The sequence below is a fragment of the Rhinoderma darwinii genome, chromosome 11 (genome assembly GCF_050947455.1).
Source record: "Rhinoderma darwinii isolate aRhiDar2 chromosome 11, aRhiDar2.hap1, whole genome shotgun sequence".
NCBI classification, from domain to species: domain Eukaryota; kingdom Metazoa; phylum Chordata; class Amphibia; order Anura; family Rhinodermatidae; genus Rhinoderma; species Rhinoderma darwinii.
The window spans coordinates 28,672,708-28,699,229 of record NC_134697.1 but is presented as its reverse complement, the minus strand read 5'-3'; the positions used below and the strand labels follow the sequence as shown (position 1 = coordinate 28,699,229).

General features: G+C 41.5%; 1 protein-coding gene across 1 annotated transcript in view; it reads right to left on the bottom strand.

Annotated features, from left to right (window-relative positions):
* ADGRA1 (adhesion G protein-coupled receptor A1) overlaps window positions 1-26,522 on the bottom strand; it is a 534,808-nt gene that overhangs the window by 409,417 nt on the left and 98,869 nt on the right. Inside the window, exons 3-6 of the mRNA XM_075843229.1 lie at window positions 11,666-11,737; window positions 6,568-6,639; window positions 2,822-2,893; window positions 286-449 (exon numbers count right to left, since the gene is read on the bottom strand). Of these exons, the coding sequence (XP_075699344.1) occupies window positions 286-449; window positions 2,822-2,893; window positions 6,568-6,639; window positions 11,666-11,737 (380 nt within the window). The remainder of the gene's footprint in view (window positions 1-285; window positions 450-2,821; window positions 2,894-6,567; window positions 6,640-11,665; window positions 11,738-26,522) is intronic.

The following is a 26,522-nucleotide window of genomic DNA, read 5'->3' as shown; positions in this document are numbered from 1 at the left end:
ATGTGTGTTCAAAGTTTCTGGACATTAAATATAGTTAATATTTATTGGAATAATGGAAAAATGGTGTTAAAATATGAATCTAGAGTTTATTGTTCAGTGGAGAGGATCAACAATGTGAAAAAAGGGGAAAAACTAATTATTGATATTGCTTTCTATCCAAACACTACAGCAGACCACTGATGCATACACATAATACATGTTAGCCCATTGAAAAAGTCAATGATATATTGTACTAATACGCAAATAAAATGTGCTGCACATGGAGTCTCTGGACGGTCGGCTTACCACATGTCAGCTGGGTCTTTTCTATGGAATTAAATGCCCGGCCTTGGACTTTACGCGGATGCATGCACACTGTGTCTTCACTGATACGAACAGTCGTTTCTTCTGCCCATGTTAAAATCCACTTCACATTGCAATCACAGATGAGCGACTCGGTGTTAAAAAATCTAAACAAATGATATGGATAGCACTGGTTCAGATGATTTATTGACGCTTACACAATAAAAAGGTAAAAGAAACATACACATGCAGCACCTCTCATACACATCACTTAGGACCTGTTCACATCAGCGTTCGAGTTCCGTTCACTGATGAATGGAAACTATAGCTTCCGTTTGCTTTACCATTAATTTCAATGGTAATGCTTCCGTTCCATAAAGTTTCAGTTTTTTTCACTGAAACAATAGCACCATCGACAGTACTATTGTGAACAGGCCCTTACCATACACATGCACACACCACATCTCGTATACAACAGATCTCGTATACACAGACCGCACATCTTATACACATCATATCTCATATGCACAAACCCCATACCACTTTTGAGAAAGGGATTCTGTAAAGAGAAGCACTGAATTATTTAATCTTATGCTTCACCAATTTATATATGACACACCCCAACCTACGGCACTTAAATCACAGGTAGTGGATATGAAGCCCTTTATCACACCCCAAAATGAGCAGACCTAAGACCAGACCCCCTAAACTAATACAGACCCTCTAAATAAATACAGAACCCAAACCCCCTAAACTAATACAGACCTCACACTAGACCCCCTAACTACAGACTCCTTAAATATATGCCCCTAGACCACATCAATACAGACCCCAGGTGTTTTAATAAATACAGACCTTAAGACCCCGTAAACAAATACAGACAACTTCCTCTACCTAAATACAGACCATGGTGATTGCCATGGAACCCAGTGACGTCATAAATTATGTCAGAGGGAGGGGGCTTGGAGGTATGAACGTCTCCGCATGTCTGTGTATAAAAGTTACTGGTAACAGTGATGTAAAGGCCTGTTACCATTAGATCACTTTTATCAGTGATCTGTGACTAGGGGCAGGAGGGAACATAGATAATGTGTTCCCTACTAACCTGTGCCCCATTGTTAAAAAAATATATAATAAAAAAAAATGGCCCTATTTAATTAGGCAAAACCACAGACACTATGATGGAAACATGACAAAACCCATTTAAGTATATGGGTTCCGTCAGGCAACGTTGGTTTCCGTCATGCAATGGATCTGATGGCTCTGGTTTTTCCTTGTTCTGTTTAATGATGAGGCAGAGCAACAGAAAGCCTTGATGCAGATGTGTACAGACCCTAAAAAAATAATAATAGAGCGACACACAGCAATTATAGACATTCTGAGTCAAACACATTTTGCATGTGTGTCAGTTGCTCTGGTATAAATACGTTCTGGTCACACAGAATGTGTGATACCTTAAAAATACATTACCCCCGAACACCAATTTTAGTCTGTTCTACCCCAAACTTATCTACTTTAATTCCCTTACTAAAAAAAATTCTGTACTTGGATAATTAACATCCATGTACAGATGCTGCATCTAAAACTAAGGAAGGGAGATGCAGTCAATTTAAAACTAAAATAGAGTCTCTGTTCCCGGTGCTATATTGATGTAATATGTCACGCAATGTACAAATTTATGGCATTTCTATGCATGGAAGAATTAGAGAACCTACAAAGTTAAATGATATTCGCTCCAATTTTGAATAATAAGAAAGCCCTACGTGTTGCTCAAAAACGAAAACAAAAATTATTTGGGTAGACTAAGAAATAAAATAAAATAAATTCACCTTTAGAATGCGACATTTAAAAAGGTGACACTTCGCATTGGGCATGAAGGCCCAAAACCCGCCCCGGTCTAAAAGAGTTTAACATAGTATATGTAAGCCTGAAATCCAGACTTGTATTCAGCATCACAGTGAAGCTCAAACTTTGTAACATATATTTGGACACAATATTTGGACACAAATATTTGGACACAAATGACCTAAGCAGTTATTGACATTCATATATTAAAGGAGTATTTCCATCACAGAAAGTGATGGCGTATCACTAGGACCCCAACCGATCTTGAGAATGCTAAGATATATCATCACCTTCTGATCGGTGGAGCCCGTCTGTTTGGACCCCTACCAATCCAGACAATGAAGAGGATGCAGCACTGCAACAAAGCTCCATTCAAGGGCACTAAGGGACATGTCAGACACTATCTGAGCACATCTTTATTTATTTATTTATTTAGGCTTCTTAAATAGGGAACATTGATCATTACGAAGAGTTGTTTATGACAGGAAACTGATTATTTCAGTTCCCTGTCACAGTACAGAAATGGGCTGTCAGGAGCGCTCAGTGCCATCAAATATAGCATGTAAATTAACAGGTTTTTGGCAGAGGGACAACGCCATTAAACCATTATTAAATATGGGTAGGGTGGGAAGGGGTTAAAGAACAGAAATTACTATCAAACAGTACTATACAGAAAAGTAAGACATTTACTTACATGACCTTTAGGGATAAGAGCTCTTTGAATACATCAGATTCAATGGTAGAGAAAATATTTCCAGATAAATTTCTATGATAGAAGTGAAGAGAAGAGCCCATTAACCCAAGTTATCATTGTGGATTAATAAACAAAAAATTACGTAAGGTCACAATAAGACCTCATACACACTGCACAAAGGGATCCTTTATTTAAAGTTGCCAGCTTTCGCACCCAAAATTTCGGGGCGGTTTAGAGTATATATACTTGTGCTAGTTTTGTGTTTTGTTTTGTTTTTTTGTTATTTTGCACATATTGCGGTAAAAAACAGACACAAAGCTAACTCTTATAATAATACCCTAACATGGGTAAAGAGGGTCTGGTTGCGGTGTGGTTTGGGGGGCACGACTTCACACTAAGTAAGACTTTGGTCTGGGAGTCTCAGACAGAGATCGACTCACGGTAACCCAGTCAGTATCCTCTGACCTCCTCTCCTCACTATCGAGGCTGCTCAGGCAGGCAGCATGCGCATGTCTCTGCCTCTCCTGCCTTGCCTTCAAACTCCCAATGGCGCCAATCCCAAACTTCACCTAGTCCTGACTGACATTCTTAGGGTTGGGCAGCCTACAAGCTGGGCCAATGGAGTACCGGCCTGGTGGCAACCCTAAACATATTACGCCATATTCTTCCCTAAAGAACTGAATATTCGGGTGAAAAACTTACTTCATAGGCAACGTTTGTCACCGTAGAGGGTCTGACTTTGCTGGGTGCATGAACCCTTAGAGTACATGAGCGGCATTATAATTTCCAAACTATAATTATTTAGGATACATTCTTATTTATAATTTACGCCACAGTTTCCCTTGAAGGAGCTGGTCATATAGAGAGAAGCTTGCCATAATTTCCTGCAAGCAGAGACGTAACCTAAATCTTCTTTTCCCCAATGCAAAATCTTTACCAGGGCCCTTCACCTTCCCTGTACCATGTATTGTATAATACTGATGTCGTCTTATGTGGCAGAGGGGGATTTAAGCCCCCTCAGGCATCAAGCCCTCTTTGCAACTTCTACCTCTGCATCCCCTATAGCAATACCCCTGCCTGCAAGGGTAAACTACACGTTCTGTTGTTGCACAAAATTTCTGTTGCGAATATGGCTTTAAAATCCACAGCAAATCTGCGTCAAAATCCACATGTGTTACATGTGGTATTTGCCATGGACATGGATTGCCATGGATTGCTGATTTTTCTGTGGATTTCATCCTCTGCATTTCAATGTGTGAAATCCATTACAAATATCATGAAAAACAAGCTCAAGGCTCTAAATTCTGCGCTGATTTTGCTCTGCAGCATATCAATGCAATTTTGTAAAACTCCTTTTACTTGCATTGCAATGTACTTTGTTGCCGATGTTTTGTGCAGAAATATGAAATATGCCACGTCACCTATTACTTTATTATGTATTGCAGCAAAAGCCACATATGCTTTTTTGTTGCATAAATAAATTTTTGTTCTGAAATTCTGATTATTTTTTTCCCCATTGAAATGAGTGTTGCGATGAAGTACTAAAAGTATTTTCTTTATACTTCTCGTTATTTCGATATCTTCATGCGGGTATAAACTGGACACATACACACAGCAATCGGCCTATGGCCGTTTCACGACACTTTCTCAAAGCTTTAATTCCCATTCACTACTGCTACAAATCTGATTGTTGATGTAGGATCGTCCTATGTGAATGTCGCCCTCTAATACTAAAAACCATGAGGCTACATTCACCCAATAAACTGTAACAAACGCACATAAAATTGTGAAATATGGAGCTGGATATTGCTTATCGAACAGGATAATTGTGATTTAATTGATATTTTTCTCAATCCCACTAACAAATTGTGCAGCTTCAGGGTAGTAACACGAAGGGTGCACATCACGACCCAGAAAAGATGGAACTACAGACTTTCCCTTGGCCTCAAAATGACACAATCTGGATCTAAACAAACCGTGAGGAGTGAAGAAAGGAAAGGCTCCTTCTGTTACCTAGGGAATGTTATGGAATAAAGCTAATTCGTTGCTTGCCTTATATTCTATTCAATGGATGAAAAATTCCATTCTATTTATATGTAACCCATAGATTTTCTTATGATTCATCACTTATGTTGTTGAAATGATTTACTTAAATGTGTTTTCTCATGACAGACCTTTATGGCATCATGCATCAAATAGAGCCATAAAAATATGTCATGGTTGCCAGATTTCTGTTATCGGCAGAGAAGCAGACAAGCATTCAAGGCCATCCTCCATTTAAGCCAATGGAAGATGCAAAAAAAAAAAAGCCTTGATATGCTATATACGTCTGCCATGGGAAAACTCCTTTAAAGAAAAACGGTCAACAGATTGAACTCTTCAAAAACAGTCAGGTATTGAATGCTATCTTACTGTATGGTAAGCCACATATCCTTCTTAGCTGATTGGTGGAGAGGGTTCTCATGACTGGCTTCAAATCTCCATTAAAGGAAAGGTACTATTGAGCTGTGATCACTCAATCAGATCTCCAAAACAAGTGAAATGACTGAGGTAAGGCTTGAGGTGGTGGGGGACCAACACATACTTTTTGAACATTTTAATTTTGGTTTGTATGGTTTTATGAAAACGCATTAAACAAATACAAGGTCTAAGTATCAGGGTACAGAAATTTTTACATTCTTTGACGACATGGACTATTTGGGTTCTGTAATACATACTCCAATGCATAAAAAAAAAAATTAAGCAGTTTTGCACAGTCTTCATAAAAAATATCCTAACATTGTGTCTACAACTATGTAGACCTATGTGTCTCCATGGTAACAGACTACAAACAAACCCTGTGTAGTCTGATCTTGTGGTAAAAAGCCGTTCATCTGTCCCTTACTTCATTGCTAATCCACCATATGTATACAATTTAGAAGAAGACCGGTTGGAAGAGAGTATGACTGCAGGATCAGACTACACAGGGTTTGCCTGTAGTCTGTTACAATGAAGACACATATGTCTGCATAGGAGCTGTAGATACAAAACAGTCGATACTAAAGACTTTGTCTTTACTATTTATATTTGATTCATGAGAGCAATAAAAAAAAAATGCCTCTGAATGTGAACATAGCCTTTAATGTCAGCTATGTTCAGTTTTACAAAAACAGCTAGTAAGAATAGTTCTGAGCTGTCTGTTTGCCTCTTGGGATTGATCACTTTCTGCTTGTTGATCCGGATCATTCATTACTGATCCAAAATGTTTTGTGTTTTTTTTCTTGCCTAACATTTTGGTTGTGTTCATATCCATTTATTGCTGAGCAGGTTTGTCCTACTTCTGACAGATGATTTCATGATTTAATCCTGCTGCTGTGTGTTTTTGACCCAACATTATTGCCGCCTGAAGACCCAGTCCTGACAACGACCCGCTATTGCAAGATTCTACCCATTTCTTTGGTAATAACCATTGCTTATACTACCATTTATAGAAGACTTTATAATCCATTGCTAGTCTTCATGGACTCTTTTATTAGCCATTATAGAAAGATAGCCCGAGACAGAAATGTTTTGCCCTTTGGGGGACCAATCCAAACCAACACTTGAGGGATACTTTTCAGCTGATGGCAAATGTTTGCCCTTATTGGCAAATGGTCTTTTCTAGTGAAGATTGATCTCAAAAAGATTTCATTAAACATTGAAGTGAGGGATACACAAGTTAATCAAATTAACATATTACAGCATTTTGCAATAAATCGTGTACGTACAGTTTGTGAAGATTGTTAAGTCCAATTAACATTTCAGGTGACAGACATCCAATCCGGTTATTGGACAGATCACTGAAAGAAAGAAAATAATCTTTTAGAACAAATCTGTGATGGTCTGTTTATATTGAGATCACAGAGTAGCCATATGCTTCCATTTATTAAGATTTCTGTTTACAACTAATGAGTAGAAGGACAAACTTCCATGCATGCACCAAGGATTATTTCATGTATGATCAATTTCCGTTTTCACAATGATCATTGATCGCTCACAAATGTCACATCCTGTTTTGTAGAGATGACTTTTCAGCTTGTGCTGTATACACTGGAGACAGGGTCAGCAATCTTTTAATTTTTATGAGAAGACAGTAGAGATCAGCGAATTTTCGGAAATTCATTTGGGGTCCGATTTGTTCAAACCGTCCGTCAGATTCTATTTTGTCCGAATAAATTTGTCGGGAATCGAAGTGCCTGATTGACCTGAAAAGTCATGTGCGACACTGAGGGCTTGTAGGACTGTATCTAACCCCGTTCAAGCTCTTTAACGACAAGACAGCATTAGTAATGTCAAAGTGACAGCAACATATATGGTTATGGCATCAACATATGTCTCACAGGAACAGTCAGTGATATGGGCTAGGTCACCAGCAGTGTGAATTTTAACCTCCCCAGTATTAAAATAGAAACTCCACCATATATTTGAAGCAAATAGAAAAAAGGAGTCATATACTATCTTGATTTTAAATGCCACAGGCATAGAAAAGGTAGAAACTTTATTGGACAATACAAAATACAAATAGTTAAAATCGAGACCTCAACTCAGACAACTGTATATGAGTTGCACATAGGGCAAAAGAGCACATAGATGACTTCTGTGTCTCTGACACGCAGGATCGATCACATCTAAGGTCACAATGGTGGACATGGTGTGCGCCACATTTATTCTGTGTTTCAGTAATTTTTTTTTACCTTTAACAGTTTTCAAAAGTGTCTAGAAAAAGGGACATGGTTAGAAGTTGTAAAATTCACTGTATGCCACTTTTTTGCGCAAATGGGAGGCATAAGGAAAATAAATCCGTCTCACATGTCTAGGGAGTTGCACATTTTTCATAAAGCATGCAACATTGTGATAAATTTACCATCGTTTCTGCCGGTCTGGTATAGTTATATCCTGTCTAAATTTAGGATAGAACATTAAATCTGCCCCAATATCTTTTAGCAGGATGTCACAACCTCATGTGAACAGAAGATTACTTACCCAGTAATTGGGGGTCCCGTTCCTCCGAATGAATGGAGTGGCAGGTCGAGCATGTGCACTGCTGCTCAATTCACTGTCTGTGGGACTCCCTGAGATAGTCGAGTACAGCGTTCATTGAGAATGAATGGAGCTGCAGGTCGCACGTTCGGTTTGCCACTCCATTCATTTGGAGAAATGGGACCCCCATTCTCGTGATTGGTGGTGGTCTCAGCGGTCAGACCTCCACCGATCAGCGTGCTATCACCTATCCTGTGGTTAGAGGATAACATTTAATCTTGAGCAACCCCTTTAAGCAATTTTCCCAAACTGAATAGTATTAGCAAGTTGCCTGTATGTTGTAACCCCCAAAAGTGAATTATGTCTTCTAATGAGTTTAAATGCAAATTAGCGCTGAAGCCACTTAGAGTGCACATCCATAGTGCCGCGGTAGTGTGTTGCAAAATCTTTTACAGCAAATTGCAGTGCGTATTTTTGACTGTGTGGTTGTGCGGGTGAAGCACATTGCCGCACGGCTGCTATGTGTACAAGCACCCTATATCCAATATTGGATACAAAACCACTCATTCATTAGATATAAGGTTATATAGTAATTTACAGACTCTGGTGTCACCACCACCACCTTCCATTGTTAATTTTTGGGTCTTTGATGTCAAATACATTTTATTTGGTTTGATCTGGACTGAAAGATTTTAATGACTACTTATTTAGTGACAGTATAAATAAACTTTAACATTAAAATACTGCATAATTTGCATCACAGCCATCTGCTACTTGTAACAGCGGCACACGGCCTTGCTTACTATGGTATTGTGCACTGGAATACCTATAGATCTCAGCAATTTCGCCTACAGTATTTCAGAAGCAAGAACAAACTGTGCTCTCCGAACAATTAAACATGAATGACTGTTCAGTCTACTGTTTAATGGCTTGAAAACATATAAACAGCTTGAACACATGTAAGCCTCAAATTTACAATAGCGATAATCTCTGCAAAAATACAGTCATGCTTGTTGACTCTCAGATTGCTCTCTTGATGAAATGATAGATGTGGAGCCAAAACTACTCAGCTCTAATAAACCCTATTAAACTCTTTCCATCGAGCTTTAGTTTGGATAAAGATTTTTTCTTATTTAGAAGCTTGAATAACACTTGAGATGTTGATATTGTAGGTTTAAAATAATGGTCTGGGTCAAGGTATCTGGTTGGGTCAATCTAAAATCTCATTTTGAAGATTGACGATGGTCTCTGATGTTCTGAAGGAGTCCACACTGCTTTTTAAAGATTTCTTTATTCTGTATGCTTTCTTGTAGCACATGTAGTCTCGGTACATAGCTATGGCACAAGAAAAGGTCTGGAGATGTGGTATCTAATTGTCATAAAAAGCTAATGTAAGGGGGTTATCCATTTTATGTTATAGCATACCATTGCAAGCTGGGATCCCCACTGATTCCCAGAAAAAAATGGAGCTTGGTACCACAAATAAACACCTTTGGTGCTGGATGGAGACTCGAAGAATCCCTGATTTACATTCCAGTAATGTCTTATGTTGGCCAGACACATTAGATATAATTCGACGGAACTAATGTGCATGGGGCAGGGGAAATAGGAACAGCAAGCTAGATTTTTACATGCCCTTGGGAGGTAAGTTGAAGATAGACTTTCTTCATTTCTCCTCTCCCCATTGAAATAAACATACACACTCCAATGACCTGGAGTCAGGAGAGGTAGCTGTTGACTGAACATCAGTGTATGGTTGGCTTTATGGTTCATACTCAGCACAGCACCATTGATGATGCTAGACTTATTTATAACCAGGGGCAAAGATTCGGTTTGGTGCCCCTCCCTCACAAACTAATACATACAAATCCCTGACGTCCATACAGGGATATGTATTTCAACAGCCCAAAAATCAGCCTGTCCCGCGCCCACACTTTTACTGTAGAAATCCCCCCGAAGTATACCTCCAACATATACTGCAGAAGCAGTATGAATAGACTCTGATTGATTGAATTATCCTGAATTCATTTAGTACATATCAACGGTCAAGGATAAAGCAAAATTAAAGGAACACTCTGTGCAAAATGTATACACTATATAATGCCTAGTGCAGGGCCTGGGAGGGTGGTGCATGACACTGATATACCCACTGTTATTGTTTTTCTTTAAAATGGGCTTGTTGGGTGGGAAGGAAACTATAAACAGAGAATACATTGCTGAACTAATGTGTATCGGTTCCTTTGATGGACTCCAAGGATATTAATCTTATGATTTATACTAGTTGAAATTGAAGTCCAATGCCACACTTTTACTGCTGCAGTTATTTACTGTACATATTAGGTTAATTGCTATATTATATGTGCCAAGTGTCAGCTGCCATTTTTAATGTTTTCATTCCAAGACTTTGTTCATTCCAAGTACTAGAAGTCCTATCATGCTTTAAACCATATGGGGTTCCCTCTGCTTACAATGTCCCTGCATGGATAAAAGCCCAAAAATTCCAATATGGAGAGCTTAACCTCTAACCATACATTGCGCAATCCAAGAGAAGAGGCAGCACTCCAATGTAGTAGAAAAACCCCAAAAAGTTTAATCACCCAACATACAGGCAACGTTTCACCTTCCCATTGAAGGCATTGGGTGATTAAACTTTTTTGGATTATTCTACTACATTGGAGTGCTGCCACTTCTCTTGGATTGTGTTTGGACTGTAAAATGGTTGTCCAGAGTTTATTGTGCACAGTCACAGACAGTAATTAAACAGGCTTGCTTTTGCAGAAAATGTAGAAAATAAAAATTGTCCTTAGTTTCAGGATAACATACAACTCAAGTTCAGTGCTTCTCACCAAGCTTTGTAGGTTCAGTCAAAACGTGCTTGCTCTTTGCACTCTGGTAAATTCCGGCTTTGCACTCCCAGTCTGGTCTTTCTGCAACACCACACACTCCACACAGCTCTCTGGCAGTCTTCTTTATTGGTCTCTCTTGACACACCTGGTCTCCAGGTAGACAACATCAGGCATGGAGTATGGAGTGACCTTCTTATTCAGTCACCCATAAAACCAGGACCCAAACTCCAGTTACTTACAATACTGAGACAAGAAGCCTCAATGACACATATCTGCCATCAACTACTTTACCCACTGATTGTTTACACAACGTTTACATGAGGTTTTTTGTCAAGATTCCACCCACCATTTTCTGGTTCCTGTTACAGTGCAGCTCCAATATCTTGTTTATTCCTTTAACCATACATTTCAGTGCCCATAGCAGAAAAAAATGTGGTATTTATCTGGCTGGTTGTTCAAAAGAATGTCCAACCATGTAATACATGGAGGGCCCGGGTCATAGAGGGGGATCCTATGATATCCAAATGTTTTTATATGACATGTGGGAAAAGGCTGTTGAGATGAGACATCATCGTTAACTACTTTTAGCCTTGGTTTTCTTCTCTACAGCAACAATACAGGGTGCCAAGGTTGGTGTAGTGGTATTGCCACTTGACCCATATTTCATAAAGGTCACTACATTTCCCTAGGCTAGCGAGTAGCGATAATTCTTTACGTTCTTCATACAACATGTTTGTTCTATGACTTGTAGACCAATATTGCATATTTGTATTTTCCAGTAGCGATGGGGAAATGATCTACATAAAGGGTTGAACATCTTCCATGGAGACGTAATGGTTGTAAGCACATCCACAAATGTCTAAAAAGCTCTGTTAGATTTTACGCCCTGTGCCAGGAGCTGATCTGCTGTTATTGCTTGGTGACATATTGCCATTCCCTGTGGTAAGAATGTCGATGTGAACACAATTTACAAAGTAATTCAAACAGAATTAATACTTACAGACGCCTCAGTTCAGAAAGTCCATAAAAGGCCCCCGGCTCGATGGTACTAATCAGGTTATTCCGCAGATCTCTGGAGATAGAATATACACACAGCAATTAATTATCGGCGTATGGGCTATTGTAGAAGGGACGACAACGCAGGCATCAATTCACATTACCTTCAAGTTTACTGTTCAATATAAAAAGCAATATAAATAACAATGATGAATCTGAGTCAATGCAGTTGTGGTAATGTCCCTCCTCAACCTCAAGCTTTGTCGACACAGTACCTAAACACACTGGGGTATACATACTACCCACCGGGCACACTAAACCACATTCATTAGATTTTAGTATATGACAGGCCTTGTATCTTCATTAGATACAGTATTTATTATTAAATCTAAAATGTAAATTTCGGGTTTAGCCAATACAGCTGCTAGCATGGTGAATAGAGGACCAAGAGACTTTAAAGTGGGCAACACATAGCCCTATTTAAAGCAAAACCCTACATTTGCAGGTGTCTTAACCCCTTCCCGCCGCAGCCATTTTTCCTTTTTGTTTATTCCTCCCCATATTCCAAGAGCAAAAAACTTTTTCTTTTTTCAGTCGACATAGCCATATAAGTTCTTGCTTTCTGCGAGTCGAGATGTAGTTTTTAAGGGCACTATTTAATGCACCATATAATGTACTAAAAACTAAAAAAAAAATATTTGCAGGGTTGAATGTTAAAAAAAAAAACAGCAAATCTTCCATTGCTTTTTGTGTTTTGATTTTACGGCGTTCACTGTGCGGTAAAAATATCATGCTAATTTTATTATGCAGGTTGATACAATTACAGTGATACTAAATTTATTTAGTTTTTCTGCTTTACCATTTTTTTTTACTATCATAACAATTTTATTGAAAGTTTTTCAAATGCACAGTATAACAAAATAAATCCAGTATTGTCACATATGAGCTAATGAGCCTTCGGTTGACACATCCAAGAATGCAATGTGTTAAAGAAAGAAAAACGTACACGCAGAACAATTTGTAAGGTAGACAATAAGCAACAATCTGAAAGCAAAGTCTCATTGACCGGATTATTCTGGAAAACTGCTAAGATGCCTCGGTCACTATTAAGTGGTTAAACAGCAAGGGTATGGATTGGACTCCGCTTGTGAGCCTGCTCCATACTCCCCCTTCCTGGCTATGACATATAGTTTTGTAAAAATTCAGCAAAGGGTTAAGGAATATACTGTATTACGGTGTGTTCACATCAGTGTTTCGTTTCCGTTGATGGTTTCCGTCAGACCTTTCCGTTAGAGGAACCCATCAATGGAAAGGCAAAGGGAAACCATAGCTTCCGTTTGCATTACCATTGATTTAAATGGTAATGCTTCTATTGCTAATGGTTTCCGTTTGTCTTCATTCTGTAAGGTTTCCGTTTTTTTATGGAATTAATAGCGCAGTCGACTGTCGACCGTTTGTCTTTCCGTTGAGGAGTTCCCTTGACGGAATGGTCTGAAGGAACCCATCAATGGAACCTATCGCTGATGTGAACAGGCCCTTAGGCAATGGCGTTATAGCAAATTCTCAAAGTAATTTTATTATCTGAAGTGGACCCTTCAGCCATGAGATCTGTTAGTATAATACAAACTGTGTACTAATGGACCCTACTGTACAGGTTATTATAAAACAACCTGTGCTTGCTGATTGGTTCCCAGGGAAACTATTCCCCTCAGCTATTAATGTGTAGCATAGGAATATTCTTGTGTCTAAGGGGACCATTTTCGATAATACACTATATGGCCAAAAGTATGTGGACACCCGACCATCGCACCTATTTGAGCATTAACCCCTTAATGACCGGGCCATTTTGAACGTTAATGACCAAGGATTATTTTTTGTTTTTTCAGTCGCATTCCAAGAGTCGTAACTTTTTTTTTATTCCGTCGACATAGCCGTATAAGGACGAGTTGTATTTTGTAATTGTACCATTTTTAGATGCTTACAATATATTGATTAACTTTTATTAACTTTATTTTAGGAGAGAATTGAAAATAAGCAGCTATTCCAACATTGATTTTCACGTTGTAAATTTACGCTGTTTACTATGCAGCGTAAATAACATGTTAACTTTATTCTATGGGTCGGCACGATTACGGGGATACCAAATATGTAAAGGTTTTATATGTTTTCCTATGTTTGCACAATAAAAACCCTTTTAGAAAAAAATTACTTGTTTTTGCATCGCCGCATTCCAAGAGCCGTAACTTTTTTATTTTTCCGTCGATGAGGCCGTATGTGGGCTTGATTTTTGCGAGCCAATGTGTAGTTTTCATTAGTACTATTTTGGGGTACATAGGACTTATAGATTAACTTTTATTTTATTTTTTATGGGGGGAATGGGAGAAAAGAGAGAATTTTGCTATTGTTTTTTGCGGTTTTTTTGGACACCGTTCATCTGGCGGTTTAATTAATGTGTTCATTTTATTGGTCAAGTTGTTACGATCGCGGGGATACCATATATGTGTATGTTTGATTTGTTTTGACACTTTTACTGAATAAATGAATAAATGTTTTATTTGATTTTGACTGTAATTTTTAATTTTTTTTTCCCACAAACTTTATTTAACTGATTGACATTTTTTTTTAAAGTCCCACCAGGGGACTTCACTATGCGATGTGCCGATCGCATATATAATGCTTTGGTATACTTCGTATACCAAAGCATTATTGCCTGTCAGTGTAAAACTGACAGGCAACCTGTTAGGTCATGCCTCCAGCATCGCCTAACAGGCAGTTGCTGAAGACAGACCTGGGGGGGCTCCCTCCCTCTGTCAAACACATTAGATGCCGCTGTCACTATTGACAGCGGCATTTAATGGGTTAAACTGCCAGAATCAGAGCGCGTTTCGATTCCGGCAGTTGCAGCAGGAGCCAGGCTGTGTATAACAGCCGTGCTCCTGCCGCTGATCGCGTGGGTACAGTGGCAGTACCCGCGCCATCACAGGACGGATATATCCGTCCCCCTGCGCGAACTAGCAGCTGCAGAGGACGGATATATCCGTCCTTCGGCGTTAAGAGGTTAATATAGAGTTGAGCCTCCTTTTGCAGCTATAACAACCTCCACTCCTCTGGGAAGTCTTTCCACAAGATTTTGGAGTTCAAATTCATCCTAAAGGTGAGGTTGAGGTCTGGGCTCTGTGCAGGCCACTCAAGTACCTCAACCTTGTTTTGTGCACAGGGGCACAGGAAAGACCCTTCCCCAAACTGTTGCCAGAAAGTTTGGAAGCTACAATTGTCTAAAATATCTTTGTTTGATGTAGCATTAACATTAGCCTTTACTGGAAATAAGGGGTCTAGCCCAAACTCTGGAAAAACAGCCACAGATCATTATCCCTCCTCCACCAAGTTTTACAGTAGGCTCTTTGCATTTCAGTAGCGTTCTCCTGGCATCCACCAAACCTGGATTTGTTCATCAGACTGCCAGATAGTGAAACGTGATTCTTTCAAATATATTTTTTATTTGGATTTTTTTTTTACATTTTATAACACTTTCAATATACATAGCTAACAGTAAGTGGCAAACAAAGACACAAATATGTATCAAGTACATACATTCTGTATCCGCACATTTCAGTGAAATATAACAGGCAATAACAGAAATGTAAAAATGTGTCCAGTACATATACAGACCCTGTTGGAGTTGCCAAAGCCTACTGCGCCAATATAGTGATAGTGAAATGTGATTCATCACTCCACAGGACACATTTCCACTGCTCCAGAGTCCAGTGGCAGCGGCTTTACACCACTCCATTCAACGCTTGGCATTGGGCATAGTGTTCTTAGGCTTGTGTGCTCGGCCATGGAAACCCATTTCATGAAGCCCCCGACCCACAATTCTTGAGCAGATGTCACTTCCAGAGGCAGTATGAAACGCTGTAGTAAGTGATGAATTAGAGAAGCAATTTTAGGCTCCCTGCGCTTCAGCCTTCACCTCTATGAGTTTGCGCGGATGGCCACTTTGTGTCTGAGCTATTGTTACTCTAAGATCCTTCCATTGTGTGCTTGATTTTATGCACCTATTTGCAATGGATGTGGCGGAAACACCTGAGCTCAATAATTAAGAGTGGTGTCTACATTCTTGTTGGCATTAATGAATTATATATTCTTAAAAAAGTTCAATAAGTGAAAATTAATTTCACTATGAAATGTGATATGTGTTATTTAAAGGGGTTATCCAGGATTTCAAAATTAATGGTCTATCCTTAGGATGGGCTGCCACTATTAGATCAGTGGGGGTATGACTTTCGCAACCCCAGCCAATCAGCGGTTTGAAGGAGCCGTGCCACTCGTATGAGCGCTGCAGCCTATTCATTTTTACCTCGGGTTTCATTCCTGGTCGTACTTGCACACACGGTAATATTCATATCTCACTGCTGAGATCCCCAGAGATCACCTGTAATCTTTGGGGGGAAACCCAGCAGCGCCACCACTGATGAAATAAAATATTACATAGTGCCCATTATAATCATTAGAATGCCCAAGTAATACATGCACATGCCAGGTCCTCCAGAGAGAAACATTTTTTTGTACCTGCTCTTTCTAATTAATGGAGATCTCGAAAGAGAGATCCTGTCTATTAACCAATAATTTCTTAATAGAATATTAAAAGGGACTATAGTTGTGGTTGCAGTGTAACCCTACCTATCAGACAGGCTCACATGACTTTTCAACTCAAAGATGGGTTGCCACTTTGGGGGAAGAAAAGAAGGGAAAAGCAGCTTGGCAGGAATTACACCATGTAATTTCCTATTTCGGGCTGGGGTATTTATAACATTTTGTTAAAGTGTAGCTAAACGTTTGACAAACTTCTGACATGTCATGGTGACAAGTCAGAAGTTTGGATTGGTGGGGGTCCGAGCACTGAGACCCCCACCAATTGCTAGAACGAAGCAGCTGAAGTGCTCTGTTCTGCTTTTTCCGGTAAGCCAATGTATCGGAGTACGGGCTCATAGTCTTTCTATTGAGTCCGTACACTGATGCATTTATTTCCAGAAAAAGCCTAACAGACAGGAAGAAGCTGAGCGCTCACACAAGCACTTCAGCTGCTTCGTTCTAGTGATTGGTGGGGGTCTCAGTGCTCGGACCCCCACCAATCCAAACTTCTGACATGTCACTATGACATGTCAGAAGTTTGTCAAAAGTTTAGCTACACTTTAAGAATAAATTTGGTAGGAGCTCCTTAGAAAATAACTATAAGTTTCCAAGTTCATCGTAAAATATAGTTTTCAAGCTGGTGACTTTTAAAAGCACAGTAGGGTACGGTGGCAAACCATAGATACCCCCTTGGTCTAATATATTGTGTAAATGAGAAGCTCAGTCACCCATGCAGGGCCCTTTTTTACGTGGGCTCTTGGTTGACAGAGTGGACCTCTATCTACCCCACCACCTGTTTGCCCAAATGGAGCATGTGTATGTAGATCGCCATAAACCTCAGTGGACCCTGGTATTTGGTGTTGACGTCAGCCCCGCACACATGCATAGAATATTTTTATAGTCCCAAACTTTTGTCACATATAGTTCTAGAACAAAAGAACTCCTCTTTTTGTAACACATTTGATCCCTCTTTCGTATGGATATATTACAGACTGCAGCAGGCTAATCCATTTGGAATTAGTAAAAGCACGTTATTAAATTTGTACTCAGTACACAGAAACCTTTGGTGGCAATTGTAAAACCTCAATTTATAGCATGAACACTAAATCATCTCTTGCTTGGGGATGCAGACAGTATATTGTTAAACATTGAACTATGGGTTGTGTGGCTTAGGGACTAGTTAAAATTCTGAGCAGAGTTCTCAAATGTCATCTGTTTGGGTTCTTGCTGCAATAAAGCAATGAAGTATCATTAGAGGATTAGCAGGTTGGGTAGAGGGACTGTCTTACTGTGCAAGGGAAATAAAATTGATGTTCTGCAGAGAAGTGATCAGTGTAAATGTATTTGTTTGACTTTTTTCAGGCGTCTCTATATCCGTTACATTTTGGTTTTTTTTCTAAGGGTGCCTGTGCTGCCCTTTGTGTGACCTACATTATGTACAAAGACCATTATGTCAAATGGAACAGAATACAGCTATATAAAAAGGACTGTTTTTTTTCTTATAAATAGAAACATCATACAAGTAAACCTGACAATAGCTATGTACTGTTCATAATGCAGTCAATGTTTCAAAACCAAGAAGGTGCGGAGGTCATAGCTATAAAAGTCCTTTAAAAACCAGGTAATATCACAAGTGCTAAGGGTATAGATCGAACCTATAAGCAAGGAAGAATTTAAACAAAAAGGATTCCTAGCGTTAGAGATATATTGTATTGTATTGCATCCCTCCCAGTGCTTCCTTGTGGTCCGCTGCATCGGCCATTGGCTTCAAGCCTCCAGACGGCGAGATCCTTATATGAAGATTTCTACATGACTTATATTTCTCTATAGGTAAAGTTTTGTGGCTTGTACTATGGCATGGACTCTACTATGTGGCTTGTACTATTCTACACATTAACATGAAAAAGTGTTTGTTCCTTTCCTGATGACCCCTGGCACACTGAATGGTTCATGATATTTAGACTAAGGGAAACAGAGTATACATAAAATATATTTTTATTATTATTTAGAAAGAAATTAATGACATTTAATAAAAAAAAATATCTAGCAAAACTATACAATCTTACACCCATAACCCTATTGATAACCACTTTTCTAGAGATAAAATCATAATAATCTTTTGCAGTTATATTAGACGCAGCACAGCATCAGTCTCTACCAGTCCTGATAACACATTGACACACGTCCTCGAGATATGCCGTCATCCTATAAAAGGAACCCCTTTAGGATAAAAATAAAAGTTATAATTAATAAAAACAAATAATGTAACCTCCAAAGCTTCAAGTGATAGGACACATTGGGCATTTGCTAGACTAAAAACACTATATAAAGATATGAGGCAGCTAAAAGAGCATATTAAACCATCTAGAGTTATATGTGGGAAATCTGGCATTTAGGTTCTCTGGGGAATCTATGTCAGGGATGAAATGTCAGATTTTTCCCTTGTATAATTCTTGATGCCTTAATATATTCTTTCAGCTTCATTCTGTTTATGCGATGTCCCTGTGCTTAACATTTGTCTTTTGTGACTGCTCAGCTGATCTCATGTCTTGATGTAAAGTAGTTATTTACAAAGTCTAAATGCTAATCCTGCCAAAAATGTTTTGGCAAGGGCGTACATACCATAGAGGGAGCCCATTTGGCTGCTGATGGGGTCCCTGAAGAGAGAAGGTCCATTCTAGGTTATTCTCCTCCCCATAATAATGGGCATTGAGAACCTTCACAGGGGTGTGGTCTCCACAGGTGCTGCAATATTAGCAGACAAAAATGTATTTAAGTAGTTTAAATGGGATGGGGCCACAAAGACCTCCTGTTTGAGTAGTTAGGAGTATGGCGGAGTCAAATAGAAGCTGAAAGAAGCCTTATTTTATCTATTCTATGTCCCATTTCCCATCCTCTATGTACACCACTGTGTTTTGATATATATGTATAAGCTACGGAAGGGGTCAGCAACCTGTGGCACCAGCACCCCAGTCGGCACGTGGGGCATGGTTTGCTGGCACACTTCCGTTTCCCTGTGTCAAGCATCGTTGTGTGCTTGGCAGCACTGATCACCCGGAGAGAGAGTGGTGCTTCATTGTGTCTGTCACCGCTGACCACTTGACAAGCCCACGATGCAGCATTGCCCTCTCTCCTGGTGTCCAGCGCCCCCAAGCACATAATGCAGCACTGCTCTCTCTCCTGCTGATCAGCACTACAAAGACGGAGTTCAGTAGCTGCTCTGTAAAAGAAAAAAGTTAGCAAAAGTTGGCAGCTCTCCCTCCTACAGTATGTGCACCCCCTCAAGCTGGTGTTAAGTAGTCTCTCTCTCTCTCTCCTATGTGCATACCCCCAAGCTGGTGTTCAGTCGTGGCTCTCTCTCCTATGTGTAACCCCCAAATCTGGTGTTCAATAATCGCTCCCTCTCCTATGTGCAGCTCCCCTAAGCTGGAGTTTAGTAGCCGCGGTCTCTTCTGTGTGCAGTTCCCCCTAGTTGATGCTCAGTAGACGCGGTCTCTCCTATGTGCACACCCCCAAGCTGATGTTTAGTAGCCCCGTACGCACCACAGATGGATCATATTAACAAAGAAAATCATGGACTACATATAATTAAGTCATTAATTGGTTTATGTCACAAATGTGGCAACAGTTTGTGCTATATGACTTTCATGTTTGCATGGCACATTAAGTACTTCCTCATATTTTTTTTATTGGCACACCTTATAAAAAAGGTTGCCTACTCCTGAGCTACTATATGACTGTATGATAATATGTCACAATTTCTATAATGTGCATCACTCAACCTGTGCTAATCACTAGGACAGGATATTTTATATTAACGACATCTGTACCATGCCCTACCAAAGAATGTGAGCTATCTTCAAGAATGGCTAGAAAACAGTTCTCCTATATGCTAATTAACAAAGGTGGCTGTACTTGGTTTTACGGAGATACACCTTCTGCTCCAATGTCCATGCAGAACTTACCTCCCAACCATCCCGGATTTAGCGGGGAAAGTCCCAGATTCCAGGCGGTGTCTCGCTGTCCCGGGCGGCCGGTGGTATGTCCCGATGTCAACTGTATCTGCACTCTTAGGACGAAGATACAGTTGAATCCAATGCTGAAGCAAGGAACCATCAGCTGCCTGCTTCAGCATTCACTTCGTGAAGCGGCTCTGAGCAGCTCAGCATAGACAGGCGCGATGCAGTGACGTCATTGTGCCTGTCTGCGCCGAGCTACCCATAGTACAGAGCGGAGGAGCAGAGGCATCTCCTCCATTCATGGTGGGAACAAGAATAGGTAAGTATTTATTTTATTATTAGGCACTATGAGGGCATTATACTGTATGGTGGCAGCTGTGGGGGAATTATACTGTATGGTGCCAGCTATGAAGCATTATACTGTATGGGGAAGCTAAGGTGGCATTATACTGTATGTGGGCAGCTATGGGGCATTATATTGTATGGTGGCAGCTAAGGAGACATTATACTGTATGGTGGCAGCTAAGTGGGCATGCATCGGTTGCCCATCTTTGCGATACTTGAAAGTTTGGAGGTATGGATCACCATGTAAATGGTCACTGTAATTTCAACAAACTTTGTATAAGTTAATAAAGTACAAGCGAATATAAGAAACGTTATAATATATCTATAACGGTTTTCACCGGTTTGTTCGTGGATCCTCGGTGTCGTCTGGGAAATGGTGCTTGGAACCCAGGCAACGCTTGGCACAGCGGGTAGAGGTGGTCGGATGGATAGGCAGAAGTCAGGACAGGCAGCAGATGTCGTAACGGGTATGGCAGCAATAGGTCAAGGCAGGTGTCGTAACGGGTATGGATAGCAATAGGTCAAAGCAGGCGGCAGACAAGGATAGTCAAGTTCAGGCAGAGGTCAGTAATGGAAAATCCAGACAAAAGGCAGAAGGGACGGAAACAGGGAACCAGGGCACAGGGAAACTCACGGGGAACTTGGTTGAACAAGCAGGGATGCAAGGGAGGAACCTTAAAGAGGCTCTGTCACCAGATTTTGCAACCCCTATCTGCTATTGCAGCAGATAGGCGCTGCAATGTAGATTACAGTAACGTTTTTATTTTTAAAAAACGAGCATTTTTGGCCAAGTTATGACCATTTTTGTAGTTATGCAAATGAGGCTTGCAAAAGTCCAAGTGGGTGTGTTTAAAAGTACAAGTCCAAGTGGGTGTGTATTATGTGCGTACATCGGGGCGTTTTTAATACTTGTACTAGCTGGGCGCTGTGAAGAGAAGTAACATCCTCTTCTCTTCAGAACGCCCAGCTTCTGACAGTGCAGACCTGTGACGTCACTCACAGGTCCTGCATCGTGACGGCCACATCGGCACCAGAGGCTACAGCTGATTCTGCAGCAGCATCAGCGTTTGCAGGTAAGATCGACTTACCTGCAAACGCTGATGCTGCTGCAGAATCAGCTGTAGCCTCTGGTGCCGATGTGGCCGTCACGATGCAGGACCTGTGAGTGACGTCACAGATCTGCACTGTCACAAGCTGGGCGTTCTGAAGAGAAGAGGATGTTACTTCTCATCAGAGCGCCCAGCTAGTGAAAGTATTAAAAACGCCCCGATGTACGCACATAATACACACCCACTTGGACTTGTACTTTTAAACACACCCACTTGGACTTTTGCAAGCCTCATTTGCATAACTACAAAAATGGTCATAACTTGGCCAAAAATGCTCGTTTTTTTAAAATAAAAACGTTACTGTAATCTACATTGCAGCGCCTATCTGCTGCAATAGCAGATAGGGGTTGCAAAATCTGGTGACAGAGCCTCTTTAAATTGGAAGTCTTAGGAATTAAGGCGCGCGCTGGCCCTTTAAGAGGACGAGTCAGTGCGCACACCCTCTAGTGACTGCAGCCGCACATCGAGGATAAGGGATGCACTCACCTGACGCCATCCAGGGCCTGCAGAGCATCCGGATCGGGTAAGTGGAGCTCGGGATGAGCAGCTGGTAATGGAGGACGCTGGAACCGGAGGCAGCCGTTACAGTACCCCCCCTTTACGCCCCCTCTTTTTAGGCTTGCTTGGAAACCTTCGCTCAAAGTCCTTGATGAGAGCTGGGGCGTTGATATTCTCCACGGGCTCCCATGATCTCTCCTCAGGACCATAATCTTTCCAGTCCACTAGGTACCATAATCTCCCCAGTGATCGTTGACATCCAGGATCTCTTGAATTTGAAATTCGGCATCAGCCGCTGGCGCAGGTTGGACAGGAATTTTCTTAGAAAAACGGTTGAGTATAGTGGGTTTCAGTAGAGAAATATGGAAGGAATTAGAGATTTTCAGAGACTGAGGAAGGCGAAGTCTGAAAGTTACTGGATTGATTTGTTTAGTTATTTCATAGGGACCCAGAAACCGAGAAGCTAGCTTGTAACAAAGGGTCTTCAGACGTATGTACTGGATGGACAACCAGACTTTATCTCCAGGAAGGAGCTGCGGCGGTATCCTGCGTCTATTATCCGCCTCTCTCTTAAACCTGGCTACGGCTTTGTGGATGGAGTTCTTGGCTGTCTGCCAAATCCGTACAAAGTCACAGTGAACCGTGTTAGCAGCTGGAACCTCAGAAGGCACAGAGACTGGTAGGGGAATTCCTGGGTGCTGGCCATACACCAAGAAGAAGGGAGAAGGGAGAAGAGCGAGTAGATTCCCCCGTATGGTTGTTGTAGGCAAATTCGGCCCATGGAAGCAGACCTGCCCAGTTGTCTTGTCGCGGAGACACGAAATTCCTGAAGAAACTTTCAAGTATTTGGTTTATCTGCTCTACTTGACCATTGGATTGGGGATGGTACGCGGAAGAGAAGTCTAGTTTGACCTCCAGCAGTTTGCACAAGGCTCTACAGAACTTGGATGTGAACTGAACTCCTCTGTCAGAAACAATATGCTTAGGAAGACCATGCAGGCGAAAGATATGCTTGATAAACCGAGTTGCAAGTCAGGAAGATGACGAAAGGCCTGAGAGAGGTACGAAGTGTGCCATCTTGGAAAAGCGATCCATTACAACCCAGATCACGGTACACACAGCAGAACTAGGCAGATCGGTGATGAAGTCCATGGCAATGTGCGACCAAGGAGAGTCAGGCACGGGCAGGGGGTGCAAAAGGCCAGCAGGGCTTGAATGGGAGACTTTATTTTGAGAACAAGTGGAGCAGGCAGAAACAAAGTCTTTAGTGTCTTGGGACATGGAAGGCTACCAGTACTGACGACCAATCAAATTAAGAGTCTTTTTGATGACAGGGTGCCCATAAACCCTGGAGGCATGACCCCAACGAAGAACACAATCCCTTTGTTTAGGGGGTACCGTAGGTCTTTCCTCGAGGAATGTGTACCACTTCAGCTGGAGCAGCGAACACAATACGTTTAGGATCTATAATAAACTGTGGGCTTGGCTCTTGGTCTGTGGGGTCAAAGCAGCGAGATAAAGCGTCAGCCTTGGTATTCTTTCCAGCGGGTCTGTAGTGAAGCTGAAAATTTAATCTGGAAAAGAATAATGCCCACCGTGCTTGACGAGAGAGTTTAGGCGTTGAGCAGTCTGTAAGTATAGGAGGTTCTTATGATCTGTGTAAATGATGATGGGGTGCCGTGCACCCTCAAGCAAATGTCTCCATTCCTCCAGGGCCAATTTAATAGCTAAAAGTTATTTATCTCCAATTCCATAATTTTTTTCAGCGGATGTGAACGATTTGGAGAAAAAACCGCAGGCCACCAGTCTCCCTCTACAAGTCTTTTGTGAAAGAATAGCTCCGACTCCCACAGAACAAAGGGTTTGGTGGAATCCGGTCTATGTAGGACCGAAGCAGAAGAGAAGGCAGCTTTAAGAGCTAGGAATGCGGCTTCGGCCTCCTTGGTCCAGTCTTTAGCATTAACCCCTTTTTTGGTCAGAGCAGAAATAGGAGCTGTCATAGAGGAGAAATGAGGAATAAACTGCAAATCCCAGCAGGCGTTGGACCGCTTTGAGTCCTTGTGGACGAGGCCAGTTGAGAATAGCAGATAGCTTGGCTGGATCCATTTGAAGACCCTGGTCGGAAATGACATACCCCAAGAAAGGCAGGCTGGTTCTCTCGAAGAGGCATTTCTCTAGCTTGGCTAACAGAGAGTTCTCTCGCAGACGCTGTAACACTTGGTGCACATGCACACGATGAGTTTGAATTTTGGGAGAAAAGATTAAAAGGTCATCTAGGTATACCACCACACAGCTCAACAACAGATCTCTAAAAATGTCATTAACAAAGGCCTGGAAAACCGCAGGAGCATTATTAGTGTTGAAAGCGGATTTCCACTCGTCTCCCTCGCGGATACGGATGAGGTTATAAGCTCCACGAAGGTTTAGTTTGGTGAAGATTTTCGCCCCCTGTAGGCGGTCAAAGAGTTCTAAGATCAATGGTAATGGGTACTTGTTCTTTAATGTGATATTATTCAATCCTCTGTAATCAATACAAGGACTCAGGGAGCCGTCTTTTTTTCCCACAAAGAAAAACCCTGCGCCAGCAGGAGGAGGAGGACTTACGGATGAATCCTCTCTCCAGATTTTCTTGGTCATACCGAGACATGGCCTCAGTCTCGGGGAAGGACAAAGGGTAGACTCTGCCTCTGGGAGATGTGGCGTTGGGGACCAGGTCTATGGCACAGTCGTATGGCCTGTGAGGTGGCAGCGATTCAGCTTGTTGTTTACAGAAGACATTTGAGAAGTTTTTGTATGGAGTATGAAGTCCTGCTGAGTTTGGTTCTGCAGACTGAGGCATGGGTGGGCGAGTAGATTGTAGACAATGTTGGTGACAGAAGTCACTCCAGCGGGTAATTTGACCTCCAGTCCAGTCAATAACAGGAGAGTGCTTCTGAAACCACGGTAGACCTAGTAGCAAAGGGTTCAGAGAGTTCTTTAAAACATAGAAGGAGATACTTTCCTGGCGCAGTGCCCCTGTTAACAGGAGAATAGGCTCGGTGATGAGATAGTTTCCTGTAGAAGCCTCCCATCTACAGAAGTAATGGACAACAGTTTGGTTAGTCTTTGCATTGGGATTTGGTAGCGATTTACCAAGGACAGGTACAGAAAATTCCCAGCGGATCCGGAATCTAGGAAGGCTTGAACGCAGAAAGTGGTTCCTTCAAAGGACACTTTCGCTGGTTTGGTCATCTTCTGAGAGGAAGGTATTCCACCTAGGGTAGCCTTTCCTACTTGCCCTAGGCGTTGGAGTTTTCTGGCCTCACTGGACAGTCTCTGAGGAAGTGCGTTTTACCACCACAATACAAACATAAATTCAACTTGCGTCTATTCTGGCGCTCCTCAGGCGTGAGTCTTGTTCTCTCCACCTGCATGGGTTCGTCCGACCGGGAGGAAGAGGAGGCCAGAAGAGGTCTTTGGAAGGTTGGTGCCAACCGTGATGTCAGTTTACCTCGAGCAGATTCTTGTTGTCTCTCACGGAAACGTATATCTATACGATTAGCTAGACTAATCAAGTCATCCAAGAACGGTGGAAGGTCTCGGCCAGCAAGTTCATCCTTGATTCCTTAAATAGGAAGTCTTAGGAATTAAGGTGCGCCCTCTAGTGACTGCAGCCGCACAGAGGATGACGGCCGCGGAGGGAGGTAAGGGATGCACTCACCTGATGCCGTCCAGGGCCAGCAGAGCGCCCGGATCGGGTAAGTGGAGCTCAAGATGAGCAGCTGGTAATGGAGGGCGCCGGAACCGGAACAAAGGCCGTGGGGACGGCGGGGAACGGCGAGGCTGCCATTACAATATCTTATTAGAGAAAATGGCTTCTTTCATTCACTCTCAATTCACTGAAAAAATACATTTTGAGAGCCGAGACAAATTATCAGCTTACTGAGAGATCAGGTTACATGCTGCCCATAGAAGTCTATGGAGAGGGGAGGGGGAGCTGCTGGAGGGAGACACACAAAGATACACTGCTGCAGCTTCCAGTAGGTGTTCCATATCACCCCAGTGCTGGATTCACAGATACACTGCTCATTACTGCTGTATAATGTCCTCCATGCTGCTGCTTCTGAATGTGTGCTACAGAGAGATAGGGAAGCAGGACCTCCTATTTTCTCTGTGTGCTGTGTATGGCAGACATCTTTTCAGCAAGTCTTTGCCCACTCTGGAGCTAAGCTCAAGGAAAACTGACAATTAGAGATAGAGCCTGCAGAGGGGAAATGCCATATAAAAGTCATACAATGGCCAGAAGTAGTGTTATTCCTCATGTACAATCACATGAAAG